Source organism: Tamandua tetradactyla, chromosome 5 (genome assembly GCF_023851605.1).
Source record: "Tamandua tetradactyla isolate mTamTet1 chromosome 5, mTamTet1.pri, whole genome shotgun sequence".
NCBI classification, from domain to species: domain Eukaryota; kingdom Metazoa; phylum Chordata; class Mammalia; order Pilosa; family Myrmecophagidae; genus Tamandua; species Tamandua tetradactyla.
In genome coordinates, this window is record NC_135331.1 from 57,002,433 (window position 1) to 57,019,254 (window position 16,822).

General features: G+C 36.3%; 2 protein-coding genes across 14 annotated transcripts in view; one reads left to right on the forward strand and one right to left on the reverse strand.

Moving 5' to 3' along the window:
• Positions 1-4,407, reverse strand: part of IFT80 (intraflagellar transport 80) — a 157,019-nt gene extending 152,612 nt beyond the window's left edge. For 4 of the 8 annotated variants that reach the window (XM_077160915.1, XM_077160917.1, XM_077160921.1 and 1 more), the window contains exon 1: positions 3,643-3,774. In XM_077160915.1, the coding sequence (XP_077017030.1) occupies positions 3,643-3,726 (84 nt within the window). In that variant the 5' untranslated portion in view covers positions 3,727-3,774. Of the gene's footprint in view, positions 1-3,642; positions 3,775-3,915 lie in introns of those variants that run through there. The other 4 variants (XM_077160923.1, XM_077160918.1, XM_077160922.1 and 1 more) reach the window with 3 other exon arrangements.
• Positions 3,997-16,822, forward strand: part of SMC4 (structural maintenance of chromosomes 4) — a 41,524-nt gene continuing 28,698 nt past the window's right edge. The window contains exons 1-8 of one of the 6 annotated variants that reach the window (XM_077160912.1): positions 3,997-4,192; positions 4,277-4,360; positions 4,568-4,827; positions 5,174-5,253; positions 5,356-5,504; positions 6,351-6,529; positions 6,993-7,184; positions 8,714-8,890. In XM_077160912.1, coding sequence (XP_077017027.1) covers positions 5,366-5,504; positions 6,351-6,529; positions 6,993-7,184; positions 8,714-8,890 — 687 coding nt within the window. In that variant the 5' untranslated portion in view covers positions 3,997-4,192; positions 4,277-4,360; positions 4,568-4,827; positions 5,174-5,253; positions 5,356-5,365. Of the gene's footprint in view, positions 4,252-4,276; positions 4,361-4,567; positions 4,839-5,173; positions 5,254-5,355; positions 5,505-6,350; positions 6,530-6,992; positions 7,185-8,713; positions 8,891-16,822 lie in introns of all 6 variants that reach the window. The other 5 variants (XM_077160911.1, XM_077160910.1, XM_077160913.1 and 2 more) reach the window with 5 other exon arrangements.

The window sequence follows — 16,822 nt, forward strand, 5'->3', positions numbered from 1 at the left end:
CTTTTCCAAATAACTATGTCACCAAAAGATATTAATCAAGAAAATGTTAAATTGTCTAATTTATACTTAAATAATTCTTTCTGAGCAATATTACAACCTAAAAATTAAAAAAAAATGAAAGCATAATTAAAGGGGAAAAAATCCTCTTCACCAAGTAAAAAATTACTGCTAACTACAACAAAAGAGTTGCTGACTATAGATAAGAATTAAGCAGTCCTCCCTTAGATAATTTCTCATTCTCCCCACCCACCCCCTAATCCAGGAAGACCTTTACATCACCATAGTGCTAAACACAAATGAGAAGGTGCACCGGTGGTTCAGTGGTAGAATGCCCACCTTCCATGCTGGAGACCCAGGTTGGATTCCAGGACCATGCACCCTCCCCCCGCCCCAAAAAGTTGTTAAACACAAATGTATTTCCTTTGATTTATTCGACTCATAAATTCGTTAGACTAGGGTGAAAAAAACTTCTGAGACCACAGGAGAAAATCTGAAGTTTCATGGTATGCCAATATACAACAGAAACTGTCTCTCTCTTCCAATTTTCTTAGGGAAAATTCTGTTGTACTTCAAAAGTTATGAAGCTATGTGTAACAAGTAGAGCTAGAAGGTATCTCTCCCTCCCAGATACACGTCCCAGACTCATTGTTTGTACCCTAGGAGTTTCTGTACTTCCTCAAAATTACTCCCTTATTTCCATCATAACTCCTCCAATTACAGGAGGAAAAATGAATAATAACATTTAACAAAATGTAACTTTTTCATAATTATTAAAATTCATCTAGCTAATAGGGATTTCAAAAGAATAAAGGCAGAGGGCAGTGCAACGGTGGCTCAATGGCAGAATTCTCGCCTGCCATGCCTGGCAGCCTGCCCATGCCAAAAAAAACAAGAATAAAGGCAGATAAATTGTTGCTTCTGGACATAAACACCACTGTAGACAGATATAAAAGCTGAATATATTATTACAATCAGAAACTCTGGCGAAGGCTTGATATAACCTACATCTGAATATCTCAAACTGCTGAAATCCATAATAATTAGGATAATTTATCACCTAAGGACTCATACGGTTTTTATAAAAAAGCAATCAGCAACAATAACATGGTACCAAGGAATCAAAGAAAGAAGAGGGTATATCCAAATACTGGAAAGTTTCCTCCTTGTTGGGAAGGATCTTCCCCAAACATTCCATTTAGCTGAGATCATTTAGGTGCATTTAGGCATGGGATTGAATAGACAAATAAAGGGAAAGAAATATTAGAGAATAACCAACTTTGGAAAGTGTAGAGCTCCCAGAGAGCTGCACTGGAGTGTTTTTATCTGCTCAAAGGCATTGGTCATGGATGAGTTGACTAATCAACGGTACTGGAGGAGGAGGGTATAGAAAGAAAATTTCAGACTACAGACAACTTGATATTTTTTGTAACTTTCCTTTGAGAATGATTGGCAGAACCTATGCCTTTGCTACTAAAAAATCAATTGTAATTCATGAGGCTTGAGGGGAAAAACTGTCAGCAAACCCTGACAGACTAACTACTAAAATAGATAAAGCTGGCCACTTTTCAGTACCTCTATTATAGTCCAAAGCCACCATCATGCCCTGCCTGGATATTACAGTAGCCCCATAACTGATCACCTGCTCCCACACTTATTTCCTCAATCTCTTCCAAATACAGCAGCCAGTAATCCTTTTAAAGCTAAATCAGATCAGCGGCCAGTGAAAGGTGCTGCAGGAAATTGAGGAAAGGGGGAGGGATGCAGTGCCTTCAAAAGCCTTTGGCTTTATATCTCTTATAAAAGGAATATAAAAAGCAGCAGAACTGCAAAATAAAAACTTGGAAAGAAGAGTAACACTCCCCATGTCATGCCATCAAGGCTATGTATAACACAACAAGACAGGAGTTTGAATTTAGAATTCTAAAGCTTGTGGAGCATTGTTATCAGTCCTGTACTATTTATTCCGACTTTTAAGAGACAGAGAATAAAGTTTTATCATATTTAAGCTACTGAGGGGATATTAAGAGTCTTGAATGGAGACTGGGGTAAATAGGGATACAGTGTATGACAGGATAGTCCCAAAAGCCTCTTAAGGAAAGCTGGATAATCAATTTAAATTGTATTCATGATATTCTGTAAACCTACAACTCCATTAAACATTATATTCAAAAAATTTAATTGTAGCCTTCTTCTTGGAACTGTTCCCTTGTACAGTTTATAGGGCTGAGGCAGAATTTTTTTGAGAGGACAGTCTTAGGAGGAGCCCGTGGAACTTCTTTTCAATACTGCTAAGGATGTTAGGATTTACTTCAATAGACAGCTTAGGGAGGGAAAGGGATTGTACAAAGATATAGAGGGAATAAAGTAATGCCCATTTCTCCCAATATCCCCAACCTTAAACTGTGGACTTAGTCCTTGTACTCCTCAGTATTTACACTCACTCCCATGGCAATCTCACTCAGTTCATGGCTTTATATAGTTTTAAAATATTAACTATATAGTGACACTCTGAAATTTCTATCTCCAGTTCAGACATCTCCATTGAACCCCCGATTTTTACACTTAACTGGCTATTTGACAACTCTAATTGAATGTCTAACAGACATTCTATTTGAATAACTTATTAGAATGTCTAATTCTTTCCTCCAACTTTGCTCCTCCCACAGCCTTACACATCTCAGTAAATGGCAACTGAATCTTTCCAGTTGCACAGGCAAAAAAACCTTGGATTCATCATTGACTCCTCTCACATCCCATATTTAATTTGTAAAAATAATTTTCATTGGCTTTATCTTTAAAATATATGACTTTTCATCACCGCTACTGCTATGACTCTGGTCCAAGATATCATCTGATACCAGAATTACTGCAATAACCTCCTAAAGGGCCTCCCAGTCCCTTTAATACCTACAGTCTGCTCACCACAGCGGTCAAAAAGTTATTGTTTTAAAATAGATCATGGAGGATCTCTGCCACATTTGAGAATCTGATGAAAGTTCCCGAAAAAACTGACTCTCCAGAAAAACGTACACACACACACATACAATTCTGTATAGAATTTCTGGAGGATTATGAACTCGTCTGCAACCAAATCACCTACTACCAGGTCCATAAACCTAAGTTCAAAAATTCACAAGCAAAACTAAGTTCTCTGGGGACAGAGATTTTCATACTCGCTTAATAATCCTAATTACGTCTTGTACAGCGCAATGTATACGTGCACTTAATTGTAAACACTTAAGAGATACTTGTGGATTGATAATGCATTCTTAAAGATAACCAGATAACACCGACAAATCGTTTCTTCCTTTAAAAATATGATTTTTAAAGCCCGAAACCCCCGTTCACTAGACACTAATGACCTAACACCAATAATTCTAAAATCACTGTTTTGCTATTCACATGTGGAGCATACGATCATTCACTAATCCAGGCTCTCCTCTCCATGTAGTCTTTCTACTTCCTCCAAAATCGGGGCTCCCTCCTTCGCATCCCAAACTACTCCCAGAGCCTCAATGCCTACAGGGAGAGAGAAAATAACCGATGCTTCACACCGCAATACCGACAAAGCGGGGATGATCAAGGGATGGCTACGACTTCCAAACCCTTTTCCTCACCAAGTCTGGACGTGAAAAGATTTACCTCAAGTTGCAGGAAGGCAGTGGCGATTGCTCTCACAGAACTGGGACCAGTTACCAAGAAGCCTTCCGATATCCCCGTCACCATAGTGACTTCTCCCAGCAACACTCCTTCCCTCCTTCCCGCGATACTTCCGCGCGGCGCGTCATCCGAGCAGGCCCAAGACCCCGCCCTTCAGCAAGCCCTCCCTCTCCTGAGGGGGCGATATTGAATGACTAAGCTCCGCCTCCAGCTGTGGGCGGAACCCTAATTAGTTATTTTTATTTCAAAACTCACCAGGCTGTTTTTTAAACTATTTTAAATATAGTGCTGCTGCTGCAAGCCACAGGATATACATTCCCTCGGTCTCCTTTGACTTAATAAAGATGTCCTCTACCGCCTCAGGCCCCCCCGCTATGGCGCAGAAGCGACCAGAAAATGGCGGTGTTAATCGCCGCACTTTTTTTCAAATTAGTGGATCCCAGAAAGCATTGCGCGCATTTGTAACGAATTTCCGTTCGAGTTTGTATTTTAGGCGCCATTTTCGAGTGAAGGACCCGGAGCTGAAACACCGGTAGGAGAGGGGGTTTACGCGACCGTTTCCAACCCTGGTCTAGGTGGACTGCCTTGAAGGTAAAGTGCTTCTTTTCCTGATCAGGTTGTCAGACTCTTACTTCCTGCCCAGTCCGCCGGCGCCTGCAAAGTAGAGGCCTTGAGTACGGACTTCAGTTGCCGCGGAGAGGTTTCGCTCGCTGTCACCCCTCCCCCCTCGGCTGCGCCCGGGCGGTCCGGGCTCCCGCGCGCTTCTCCCGAGCGCCTCTTCTCTGAGCTACTTAAAGCTTCTCCCGAAGGCTCTAAGCCTCACAGATCACTTCTCAAAAATCCAGGTCTTTCCAGGAAAGGTCTTCTCCCCTTACCCGGTCCTCCTGCCCTTCTCTCTTCTCCCAAGACTCAAATCACCGACTGTGAGCTTCCGTGGTGACTTCCTGATTTATTATTTAGTCCGAGACTCCGCCGACCCCGCAGGTACAAGCCGGCTACTCTAAAATAACAGAGCCGGGCAGGCGCGGCCGGCGTCAGATTTGAAAAGAGCTACCTGTCGACCCCAGTCTTCGGCCGCCCTTCCCGGTCGGACTGGAAAAAAGACCTCGAAGCCCCCTGGCCGTCAACGGCGCCGAAACCTAAATGGCGGAGAGGAGAAAGTAGGAGGCGAGTCGCGGGTTAGTTTTAGTCTAGAAAGAGTTATATCGGGGCAACTTTGAGGCTACTGCCAACTCTTCCCTGTAGAAGTCAGTGTGCTAGCATCCCAAGCCCAGAGAGCGTGGGAATATCGGTAAATATCGGCCTATGGGGGTTACTTCGTTTAGGAATACTTGAGAATCTTCTTATGTATTTATACTTGGGGCGGCGGAGAGGGGGTCTTAAAAAGACTCCTGAGTAGTTGTATCGCCCTTACACGTCTTGGTTTTCCCACCTGCATAGGTCTAGTTTAAAACAAAAAAAACGGCCGTCCTGCCTTCTTGCCATTTAAAATTTCTGTGGCTTCTTCTCCCAGGACCCGCTTTCTCTGAGCGGAGTTTTAAAACGGAGCTCTCGGAAGCGGGTGGACGGAGGTTTTCCCGAACCCGGCGGGCAGTAAGTCGGTGGAAACTAATCTGGTCCCGCTGCGAGGGTGAGCAGGGCGCGGCACGGTCCCGCTGCCCGCGCGGGCTGACTCGGCCCCCGGCTCTCCCCCAGTGCAGCGACCATGCCGCGCAAAGGCACCCAGCCCTCCACCGCTCGGCGGAGAGAGGAGGAGCGGCCGCTGTCCCCCGACGGCGCCAGCAGCGATGCGGAGTCTGAGCCGCCGCCCGGCCACGCTGAGAGCCCAGCCCTGGCCGCCGCAGGTGAGGGCCCGCCGCGATTCGGCAGGAAGGTGCACTGGGGTCCGGGTATTGGACACGGCGAGAGGCTGAAGGATTTGCGCGTGAAAGTCTGGTGTTGGTCTTTTAGGGCGGGTCTGGGAAGCCGTCTGGCCGTTTCAGAGGTGAGACACCGCCACCCACACCCCACACTCCCGCACTTTCCGTGTAACGGTGCTAGGAGGGATAGATGCGACTTAATGGCTTAGGTTGTGAGTTTTTTGTATTTTGGAGTTGTCGGAATATCTTTCTGTTGTTTTTTCAGGGAAATCGGCAGGGTCCGCCACTTGTACTTTTTTATAGATAGAATCAGCCCAACTACGTGAATGTGTTGAAATGACCCTAACCTTAGTAGTCTTAAATTATTTTTGAAGAGCTGGATAATTTACATCACAGAAGTACCCGTAGCTTTTTTTGACTCCAGGAAATGGACATTATGAAACCCCTGTGACAGTGTCACCAAATAGTGAAGGTTGGGAGCTCAAAGACATGGGGAAAGTTGGTAGAGCTTTAGGATTTAACCTCTTATTTAGAATGGAGAGGAGGGAATCGGCTTGTGGATTTCCTAGATTAACTTTACGATGTAGCATTTTGACTCATAGAATTTTGTGGCCGGTGGCATTTCTTTCGAGAATTCCTCCTTTTATAAAACCAAGCTGAAAAGATTAAATTCTCATTCGTCGCGAGTTTAGGTTTAATAATAGATTTAGGTGGGAAACATAAATTCCTGGGTTTCACAAATATCCCTCCAGAGATCAGTAGACAGTAGTCCTCCTAACTGATTGCACTAATGTAGGCTTTTTTCCTATCCTTTTCTTTTGCCTGACTTAGAGACCTCAAGTGAGGAACTTGATAATAGGAGTTTAGAAGAGATTTTGAATGCTATCCCTCCTCCCCCACCTCCAGCAATGACCAATGAAGCTGGAGCTCCTCGGCTTATGATAACTCATATTGTAAACCAGAACTTCAAATCCTATGCTGGGGAAAAAATTCTGGGACCTTTTCATAAGGTATTTGTCCATTTTAAGTAATTATTGTAAGGTAAGATCTTTATTACAAGATTTTTCAGTTTCGTAGCTATTGTATTTATCTTCAGCCATGGTGATATATACATGTATATGTGTGTGTCGTTTACACATCGGAATTATGTTTCCTGTGCTTTTAACAACTGAAATTAGCTTTTGGTACCTCTTTAGCTATAAAGTTTTCCTCACTGAATAAAATGGGTGACTTTTTTGTCTGGAGTATTTTCTCTTTAACTATGAGAATGAATTTTTGTTAAAGTCTGGGTTAGAATTAGAACATGGTTATATTAACATGTTGAAGTTTTTGAATGTAAGAAAATATAATTCTGTCATCTTCTAGTGGTGATTACATCTTGTTTTACTGCAAGTAAATTCAGCAGCTTAAAAATCAAGAGTATTACTATGACCATTTAAACTTCACTTTAATTTTTCTGTTCTTTTTATGCAGCGCTTTTCGTGTATTATTGGGCCAAATGGCAGTGGGAAATCCAATGTTATCGATTCTATGCTTTTTGTGTTTGGTTATCGAGCGCAAAAAATAAGGTCTAAAAAACTTTCAGTACTAATACATAATTCCGATGAACATAAAGATATTCAGAGTTGTACTGTAGAAGTTCATTTTCAAAAGATAATTGATAAGGTAAGGTTTTTACCATTTAGTTATTGGCAACTTTAAGCAAGGAGCACAAAGGACTTAAATATATTACACAGTTTATTATTGTTGGCTTAAATAAGCTTTTTAAAATTAGTGTATAATTAATACAGAAAATAAACTGATACGATTATCTCTATGATCATATTTGTTTTGTGGGGAATGATAGTATCTATTAAATTAAAAGTATTAAAAATCTTAGCCAAAGAAATGAATTATAAATAATTCATAGTAATCCTTACCTTTTTGAAATAAAATGTTAATCAGTTTAGCATCTTGGATGCCAAGTAGGCATCCCTTTGTTAATAAATTTGGATTTCTTTTTAAAGTTATGCTTTTATTGTTTTAGAATAAATTATCTAAACTTGAAAGTTAACTAATTTTAACCCCTCCATTACTTCTGTTCGCATTAAATTTAATGTTATTAGTGGTCCTGTGTATTTGTGATAGCAAAGAACTTTGCTTCAGTTAGAACTACTGTTGTTAAGGACTTTTGAAATGGGGGAAAAGTTCGCTAACATGTTTTTTAGAAACAAAGAGAATTGTGGGTTAAATGTCTATTTAGGTTATTTACATGGTTCTGTTTGTATTGTTTCCCACCCACCCACTCCCCACTCCCCTTCTGTTTAATAGTTAACTGATAATTCACGGCTCAGAAACAGCTGAGGAAAGCCTAAAACTATAGGAAACTCATTACTTAATAAAATGAGATGATTTGCTTCTGGGCTTTGTTTTTCCTTTTTTTTTTTTTAGGTGAAGGGCGTTAATTAAATCACAGAGACATCTATTTTAATTTCGTTTCTTAATGCTTTCTATTGTGCAGTTTGGGTTGGAAAATAGATTGCCAAATAAATCAAATTTGAATCCACTGGCTATTCCATTTGACTTGTGTAAATTTTAAAAACTGTAACTTTTTTTATATGATAGCTTTTTTTAAGAGTAAGGGAAAGCAAGTTTTAATATTAAAGAAGATTCGCAATTAGTTTTTTTTAAAAAATGGTTTGCTTTTTAAAAAATCAGGTGGCATATAGTTCTAACTTTTTTTCAGTTAATTGTACATTCTCCCAAAAAACAAAAAAAAACCGTGTCTCCTGTTCCTTTTTCTTTGAATCATCTGTTGCTTCAACTTTTTTAAATTGACTTTTGATATAATCTGTCAACATGATTTGATATTTTGGGTGTGTTTCTTTTGGATTTGGTGGGATTCTTGTCCCCCTTCAGCAACTTTTTTTTCATCTCAGTCACATTTTTTTGTTTTTTGGGGGGAAGGGGTAGGGATTGTTATTTTAGATTAGTTTGCCTTTTTGAGTTTTATAATCTATGAGGAAGGGACCAAACAACTTGGAAAAGTTCTATGCTAAACAAGGTTATTTATGAGAACTGCCAGTTTGTTGTGTACATGTTCAGTTGATGTTGTAGTCCATAGAATTAGTTTCACTATGAAATGAGTGAAATTTGAAGTGGACCTGTGAGTTAAGAATAACAATTGTTTTTGGTTTTGTTTTTCCTCAAAACAGGAAGGAGATGATTATGAAGTTATTCCTAACAGTAAGTTTTATGTGTCCAGAACGGCCTACAGAGATAATACTTCTGTCTACCACATAAGTGGGAAAAAAAAAACATTTAAAGATGTTGGAAATCTTCTTCGAAGCCATGGAATTGACTTGGACCATAATAGATTTTTAATTTTACAGGTAAGTTTATTAAAGATCTCAGAGGTTCTCTTTTTTGTTTGTTTGTTTCAATAAAGGTTGTGGTTTTTCCCCATTGGATGAATCCTGTATTTTTGAGGCCTTAAAGTACTGTAGCAGCACATCATGGTTTACATACTACATTCAAGATGCGAATCATTATTTGCTGCTCTAGAAATTTAAGGAAATTCATTCAAAACACTTTATTTTCATCATCTAGATGTTCATATGTTTGGAAAGACTGACATGCTTGTTCCGCTCTAGCAGCACGTAAATATTGGCGTAGTGAAATAAATATTAAACACCAATATTATTGTGCTGCTTTAGTGTGACAGGGATATAGCAACTATTCTATTTGTATTTCCCTTCAAGATAACATTTTAAATGAGTTTACTATCTTTTAATAGTCTGTCCTTTATTTCCTTTATTTTTGTTCTTATTCTTATCCCTACTATTATTACATAGCAAAAAAATTAAAATCTCTACACCTGTTATTCAAAATATTTACCTCAGCAGGTAACTAATCTATCGCTTATTAGAATGCTAAATTAAAAGTTTATTAGAATTGGTGTTTTGAATCGCTGCTTTTGGTAGATCAGAAAGTAACTTTGGTGTTTCATTTAAGTATCACAACTGTTGAAGTCTTAAAAGGGATGTGAATAAAATAAGTACTTAGTATTACTTGTTATTAGAAACACTGTATTCTTTGAGTTAGGTATGTTCTACCTGTACAGCTTGGTAAGAATGTCCCTTATCTTTTCCCTGTGCCTCACCTTCATTATTTTTTTCTTTTTTTTAGTATAAAATCATGCCTTTTTCAGACATTTTAAAATTCCTTTTTGATTTGAGGCTTCTTCTTTTCCTGGGCCTATACAGAATCACAAAGAACATAATTATAAAAGCAAAACCAGCTGGTAATATTGTCCAGAATTTTGATTGGTTATTAAAAGCCTTGTGAGAATGACTGTTCCTAGTAACAAACTTCATAAAATGTTATTCTCTACTTCCTCTTATGCTTAATTGTTCAACTATTTAGAAAGACAATACCATTTTTAGACATGTAGTACATATACCAATAGCATTCTGTATAAATAACTTTTGTAACCAGGTATAGTACTATGGTAGTACTTCTGTGAACCAAACATACTTAAAAATAAATATTGGGAAATGGGCTGGAGATACATTTCTAAACAAGATTTTAATTTATAAATGCAGAATTAAAACTTGGTATTTTGTGTTTGTTTTAAATCAAACTTATTTTATAAACTTTTCTATCTGGGATGGTATGTTTAATTATGGATTAAAAGTTAGATCCCTTTATGATGCTAAATTTGATTGTGAAGCCTATTTTACAAAAATCTTTTGCTTATTCTTTGCTATTTCTTTATTCTTCTGAGATAATCAGACAAGGTTTTTGTATTTGTGCAAAAATTGATTGAAATAAAGTGCATTTTAACCTATCTAAGAATAATGTTATTGGGGATGCAGACTCCCTCATGTAATATATAAAGGAAGCTAATAAAGTAATAGCTTCCTAAAGAAGTAAATAAGAATAATTTGTAAATTGTCAGCTTTATTAAATGTTTCTGAAATACCTAGAAAATGCTCAAGCCATTTCTCATAGTAATCTGAACCTTTTTATATGATCATAGCAATTAAATTGTTAGAACAATTCTAAATAATACCAACTTAAACTTTCCAAGTTAACAGATTCAATTCCATTAACTGTATAGCTAAGAGCCTTAGGGACTCACCTGGTACAAAGAAAAAATGAGTTGGGTTAGGTAGAACTAATGGTATCCTATTAAAAGTTTAAGAGAGTTAGTTGTTTCTATGAGTTTTTATTTAATTTCTTATAATCTTGCACTTGAAGGTAAGAATGTGGTTTTATTATCTTCTCTCCAATGAATAAAATTTATGTAGCCTTATTCTGAGAGGCTAGAAACTTGGAAACATATTGTCTCCATCCGAGGGATTTGAATAAAATACATGGACTGCTTGATCAGAGTAGTAATTTACAGTAAAAGTAATCTAAATTTAGTAAAAGTAAAAATTTATTCTCAAAATAAAAACACCACATTTTAGAAGTCTACAAGGTTAAAATTTTTTACAGTGTTTTTCTATTTATTGGTTTAGTACGTTTTTCAACTAGCATTGCTGGAATCTCAACCATTTAAATAAACACCTAATGAGGCACTGTGCTGAAATGTTTTAAGTTAAGTGAGGACAGTTAAACCCTGTTTCTTGCTCTTGCAGGCATTTATACGTGCCTTCAAAAATTTTAGGTTATAATTGGCCATTGTTTTGCATATTATATATATATATATATATATATATATATCTACACACACACACACACATCTTATTTGGAGGCCTTTGTTACATTGTGGTAATAAACAGTTTGTCCAAACAAGTAGAATTTTATTCATTCTGAATGGCATTTCATGTGTAACTATGTTTTTAATTGATGTTGATGCCTTTGCACCATTCAGCATATGAATGGTGACCTTAACACTTTTATTACACTTCAGAGTTACTGCATTCACTGCTTGTTTCAGGAATGTTTGTATAAACACTCCTAGAAAGCCACAACTACTAGTACAACTTCAGTTTTGTCAAAGTTTTCAATTTCATACACTTTTTATCTTCATATCTAATTTAAAATTTAAGACAAAAATGGATTCTTTTAATGTTTAGTAATTTGGCAATTGGATTAACCTAGCTCCTGACTTTTGCCTATTTGTTTTTTTTCCTTCTGTTCTCCCAGTATGCTTCTAAATAGCAGCTTGACATGGCATAGGATTGTTTGGATTCTGACCTTACAGTCTGTAGAAATACTGAATGTGTACTATGATATCAAAAGAAATTTTTAACTTTGTAAATAATACCTCGATTATCTAAGATATCTGATACCTTGACAATGAAAGAAAATAGGAAGCTGCCTCTATATGCAACAAAGTAGATATTAGGAAACCTGCCCACAAAAGCATTGTTCTATTACTTCTGCACTTGTTTCTTGAACTCTGGTAGCTCATAAAAAGCAAAATAGAGGAAATTTCATTAGAGGAAGATATATTGATGGTAAGGAACAATTAAGTAACTTATAAGCTGGGGAAAATAAAGGAAATAAAAAGACTATTGAAATAAAATAAAAATTGGAAGCCCAGCAATTCTAGGCCATTTTTTAAAATATATTTTTATTAAGTTATAGGTTTATACAAAAAACATGCAGAAAATAGAGTTCCCATATACTCACTCCCATTATTAACATTTTGCATTATGTGATACCTTTTGTAAATTTATGAGAGAATATTTTTATAATTGTACTATAAACTATAGGCCATAATTGACATTAAGATTCACTATTTATATAGTATATTGCTGTGGCGTTCTGTTTTGGGGTTTTGTTTTTTTTTTTAATTTTTATTCTAATAACCTAAAGTTTCCCCCTTTACATGCAAATATATAATTCACTGCCGTCAATTACATTCACAGGATTGTGCTACGGTCCCCACCATTCATTACCAAATGCATCTTAAACCTTAATTCCCATTTCCCTACCCCATCTTCTGGTAACCTAAATTCTAGATGCTGATTTTATGAGTTTGCTTATTCTAATTATTTTGTATCAGTGAGATCATACAATATTTGTCCTTTGGTGTCTGGCTTATTTCACTCAATATGATGTCTTCAAGGTTCATGTTGTGTATATCAGAACTTAATTTCTTTTCACAGCTGAATAATATTCCACTGTATGTGTATATCATTTGTTTATCCATTCATCAATTGATGGACATTTGGGTTGCTTCCTTTGGCAGTTGTAAATAATACCACTATGAACACAGGTATTCAAAAATCTCTTCAAGTCCCTGCTTTGAATTCTTTTGGGATATATACCTAAATCTGTGATTGGTGACTCCAGTGGTAATTCCATACTTTACTTAGTGAGGAATTGCCATAACACCTCTACCATTTTATATTCCTACCAACAGTGATTAAGTGTTCCTATTTCTCCATATCCTCTCCAACAATTGTTATTATTTTTTAAAATAATAGGCATTTTAGGGCATTTGAAATGGTAGCTCATTGTGGTTTTGATTTACTAATGATTTTGGGCATCTGTTCATGTGATTTTGTGGGGGAGCATTCATATGTCTTCTTGGAAGGAAAAATCCCTATTCAAGTCTTTGGTCCATTTTTAAATTGGGTGGTTGGTCTTTCTGTTGTTCAGTTTTAGGAATTCTTTATATGCTCTGGATATTAAACCTTTATTGGATATGTACTTTCCAAATATTTTCTCCCATTATGGAGTTTGTCTTTTTATTTTCATGATAAACTCCTTTGCTTAAAAGTTTTTCATTTATCTTTTTTGTTGTTGTTGCTAGAGCTTTGAGTATAAAGACTAAGAAATCATTGCCTGACACAAGGTCTTGAAGATGCTTCCCTATGTTTTCTTCTAAGAAGTTTATTCTTCTGGTACTTGTACTTAGGTCTTAGATCTGTTTTGAGTAGAATTTTGTATATGGTGTGAGGTGTAGGTCTACCTTAATTCTTTTGCATATGGATATCCAGGGTTTTTTTTTTTATTTTTTTTATTTTAAAAAAATTACAGGAAAGAAACACAAACGTTCTTAATATATGATCATTCCATTCTACATATATAATCAGTAATTCACAATATCATCATATAGTTGCATATTCATCATCATGATCATTTCTTAGAACATTTGCATCAATTCAGAAAAAGAAATAAAAGACAGAAAAATAAAACAAAAACAGAAAAAAAACCATACAACACCATACCCCTTACTCCTCCCTTTCACTGATCACTAGCATTTCAAACTAAATTTATTTTAACATTTGTCCCCCCATTATTTATTTTTATTCCATATGTTTTACTCATCTGTTGACAAGGTAGATAAAAGGAGCATAAGACACAAGGTTTTCACAGTCATGCTGTGAAAGCTACACCATTATACAGTAATCATCAAGAAACATGGCTACTGAAACACAGCTCTACATTTTCAGGCAGTTCCCTCCAGCCTCTCCATTTCCTCTTGAATAACAAGGTGATATCTACTTAATGCGAAAGAGTAACCTCCAGGATAACCTCTCCACTCTGTTTGGAATCTCAGCCGTTGGCACGTGGTCTCATTTCACTCTTCCCCCTTTTGTCGAGAGGATTTTCTCAATCCCTTGATGCTGAGTCCCTGGACATCCAGTTTTCCCAGAAGCATTTGTTGAAGAGATTATTCTTTCCCAATTGAATGGACTTGATACCTGGGTCAAAAATTAGTTGGCCACATGTATGAGAGTTTAACTCTTAATTTCATTCCATTGGTCTATGTATCTGTCTTTATACCAGCACAGTGCAGTTTTGGTTACTGTAGCTTTCTAATTTTTTATTTTAAGATCACGATGTCTGAATCCTCCAACTTTGTTTTGTTTTAAGATAAATTTGTCTATAAATTTGATGGTTGGCTTTTCCATTTCTGCAAAGAAAGATTAGAATTTTGATTGGGATTCTGTCAAACCTGTAAATCACTTTGTCAAATTGATATCTTGGCAGCATTTAGTCTTGCAATCCATGAGCATGGAATATTCTTCCATTTATTTAGGCCTTTGATTTCTTTTAGCATTGTTTTGTAGTTTTCCATCAATAAGTCCTATGCGGACTTGGTTACAGTTATTGCTAGATATTTGCTTTTTTTTGTTGCTATTGTAAATAGAATTTTTATTTCTTGATTTCCTTTTCAGATTGTTCAGTATTAGTGTAGAAAAACACTTCTGGTTTTTGCATGTTGATTATGTACCCCACCACATTGCTGAATTTGTTTATTGCCTCTAGTAGCTTTGTTGTAGTTTTTTTGGATTTTCTTTATTTAAGGTCATATCTGCAAATAGGAAATGTCTCACTTCTTCCTTCCCAGTTTGGATGTGTTTTATTTCTTTTTTGCCTAATCACTCTGGCTAGAACTTCCAGTACAATGTTGAAAAACAGTGGTGCAGTAGATATCATCTTATTCCTAATCTTAGAGGGGAAGTTTTACGTCTTTCAACCCTGGCTATGATGTTAACTGTGGGTTTTTCATATATGCTCTTTATTATTTCCTTGTATTCCAAGTTTCTAAGTTTTTCTATCAAGACAGGGTCGAATTCCTTTTCTGGTCAGTTGACATGATCATGTGCATTTTCCTCATCATTCTATTACTGTGGTTATTACATTAATTTTATTATTTTGAACCATCCTTGCATTCCTGGAATAAATCCCACATGATCATGTTATGTAATTCTTTTAAAATGCTGTTGGATTCTGTTTGCTAGTGTTTGTGAAAGTTTTTTACATCTATATTCATCAAGTATGTTGGTCTGTAATTTTCTTGTATCTTTCTCTGACTTTGGTATTAGAATGATAATTGGCCTTTTAGAATAAATTGAAAGGGTTCTTTCTCTTCAAATTTTTGAAAGTTTGAGCAAGATTGGTTTTAATTCTCGGAGTGTTTGATAAAATTCTCCAGTGAAGCCATCTGTTCCTATGCTTTTTCTTTGTTGAGAGTATTTTGGTTACTGATTCAGTCTCTTTACATGTTATTGTCTATTGAGATCTTTCTTCATGAGTGAGTATAGGTAATTTGCATGTTTTATTTAGTGTATCTAATCTGTTGGTGTACAGTTGTTCAGAGTGTTCTCTTAACAGTCCTTTTTATTTCTGTGGGTTCAGTAATAATGCCTCCCTTTTCGTTTCTGATTTTAGTTATGGCCTCATTTTTTTTGCAGTCAGGCTTAAAGGTTCGTCAGTTTTATTGATGTTTTCAAGGAACTAGCATTTGGTTTTGTTGATTCTGTTTTGTTTTGTTTTTTATTCTCATTTTCATTTTTCCTCTAATCTTTATTTCTTTCTGCTTGCTTTGGGTTTAGCTTGCACTTCCTTTTCTAGTTCCTCCAGTTGTGAAATCAAGTGTCTGATTTGAGATATTTCTTCCTTTTTGACATAAGCATTAAGAGTTATACATTTCCCTTCACTGCTTTTGCTGTATCATAAATATTTTGGTATGTTGTGTTTCCATGTATTTGAATTTTTTTGGTCTCCTGCTCATTATTTCCAGTGTCATTCCATTATAGTCAGAGAAGATAACGTTATCTGATTTGAATTTTTTGAGATTTGTTTTGTGACCTGATATGTGGACTATTCTGGAGAATCACCCATGTGAATTCTGCTTCTGTAAGCAAAGTGTTCTATATATTCTTGTTAAGTCTACTCAGTTTATTGTATCATTCCATTCTGCTATTTTTTAACAGATCTTCTGTCTAGATGTCCTATCCATTATAGTCTCCTGTAGTCTTCACTGCTATACCTTTAGGTGCATACATAATTATAACTATTGTATCTTGTTGAATTGACCCCCTTATCAGTATATAGTAAGTCTTATACTTTTTTTTTGTCCTTTTGTTTTTACATTAATGCCTACTTCTATATATATTTGATTTTTTTTGTGTTACACCATATCAAGTGTCTTCTCAGTTCTATATGGAAATATTTCATTTATTTTCCTTTGGTTACCATGACATTTGAATTTAGCATCCTAAATATATGGCAATCATATTTAGTTTGATGGCAACTTGACTTAAATAGCATACATATATACTCTTCCTATAACCCTCCAACCCCCACTTTTTTTTTTTACTTTTTACCATTTATATCTTTGTATACTGTGTGTGTCAAACCATAGAGTTATCATTACTTTTTGCATTTGCATTATAGCACATGTAAGAAGTAAGATTTGGAATTACATACCAAAAATACAGTTCGGCAGTACTGGCATTTATAGTTAACCAAATGGTTACCTTTACTGCTGGTTATTATTTCTAGTGCCGCCTTGAACCACTGCCTTTTTTCCTTTCATTCTGAAGGACTTTCTTTAGCATTACTTATAG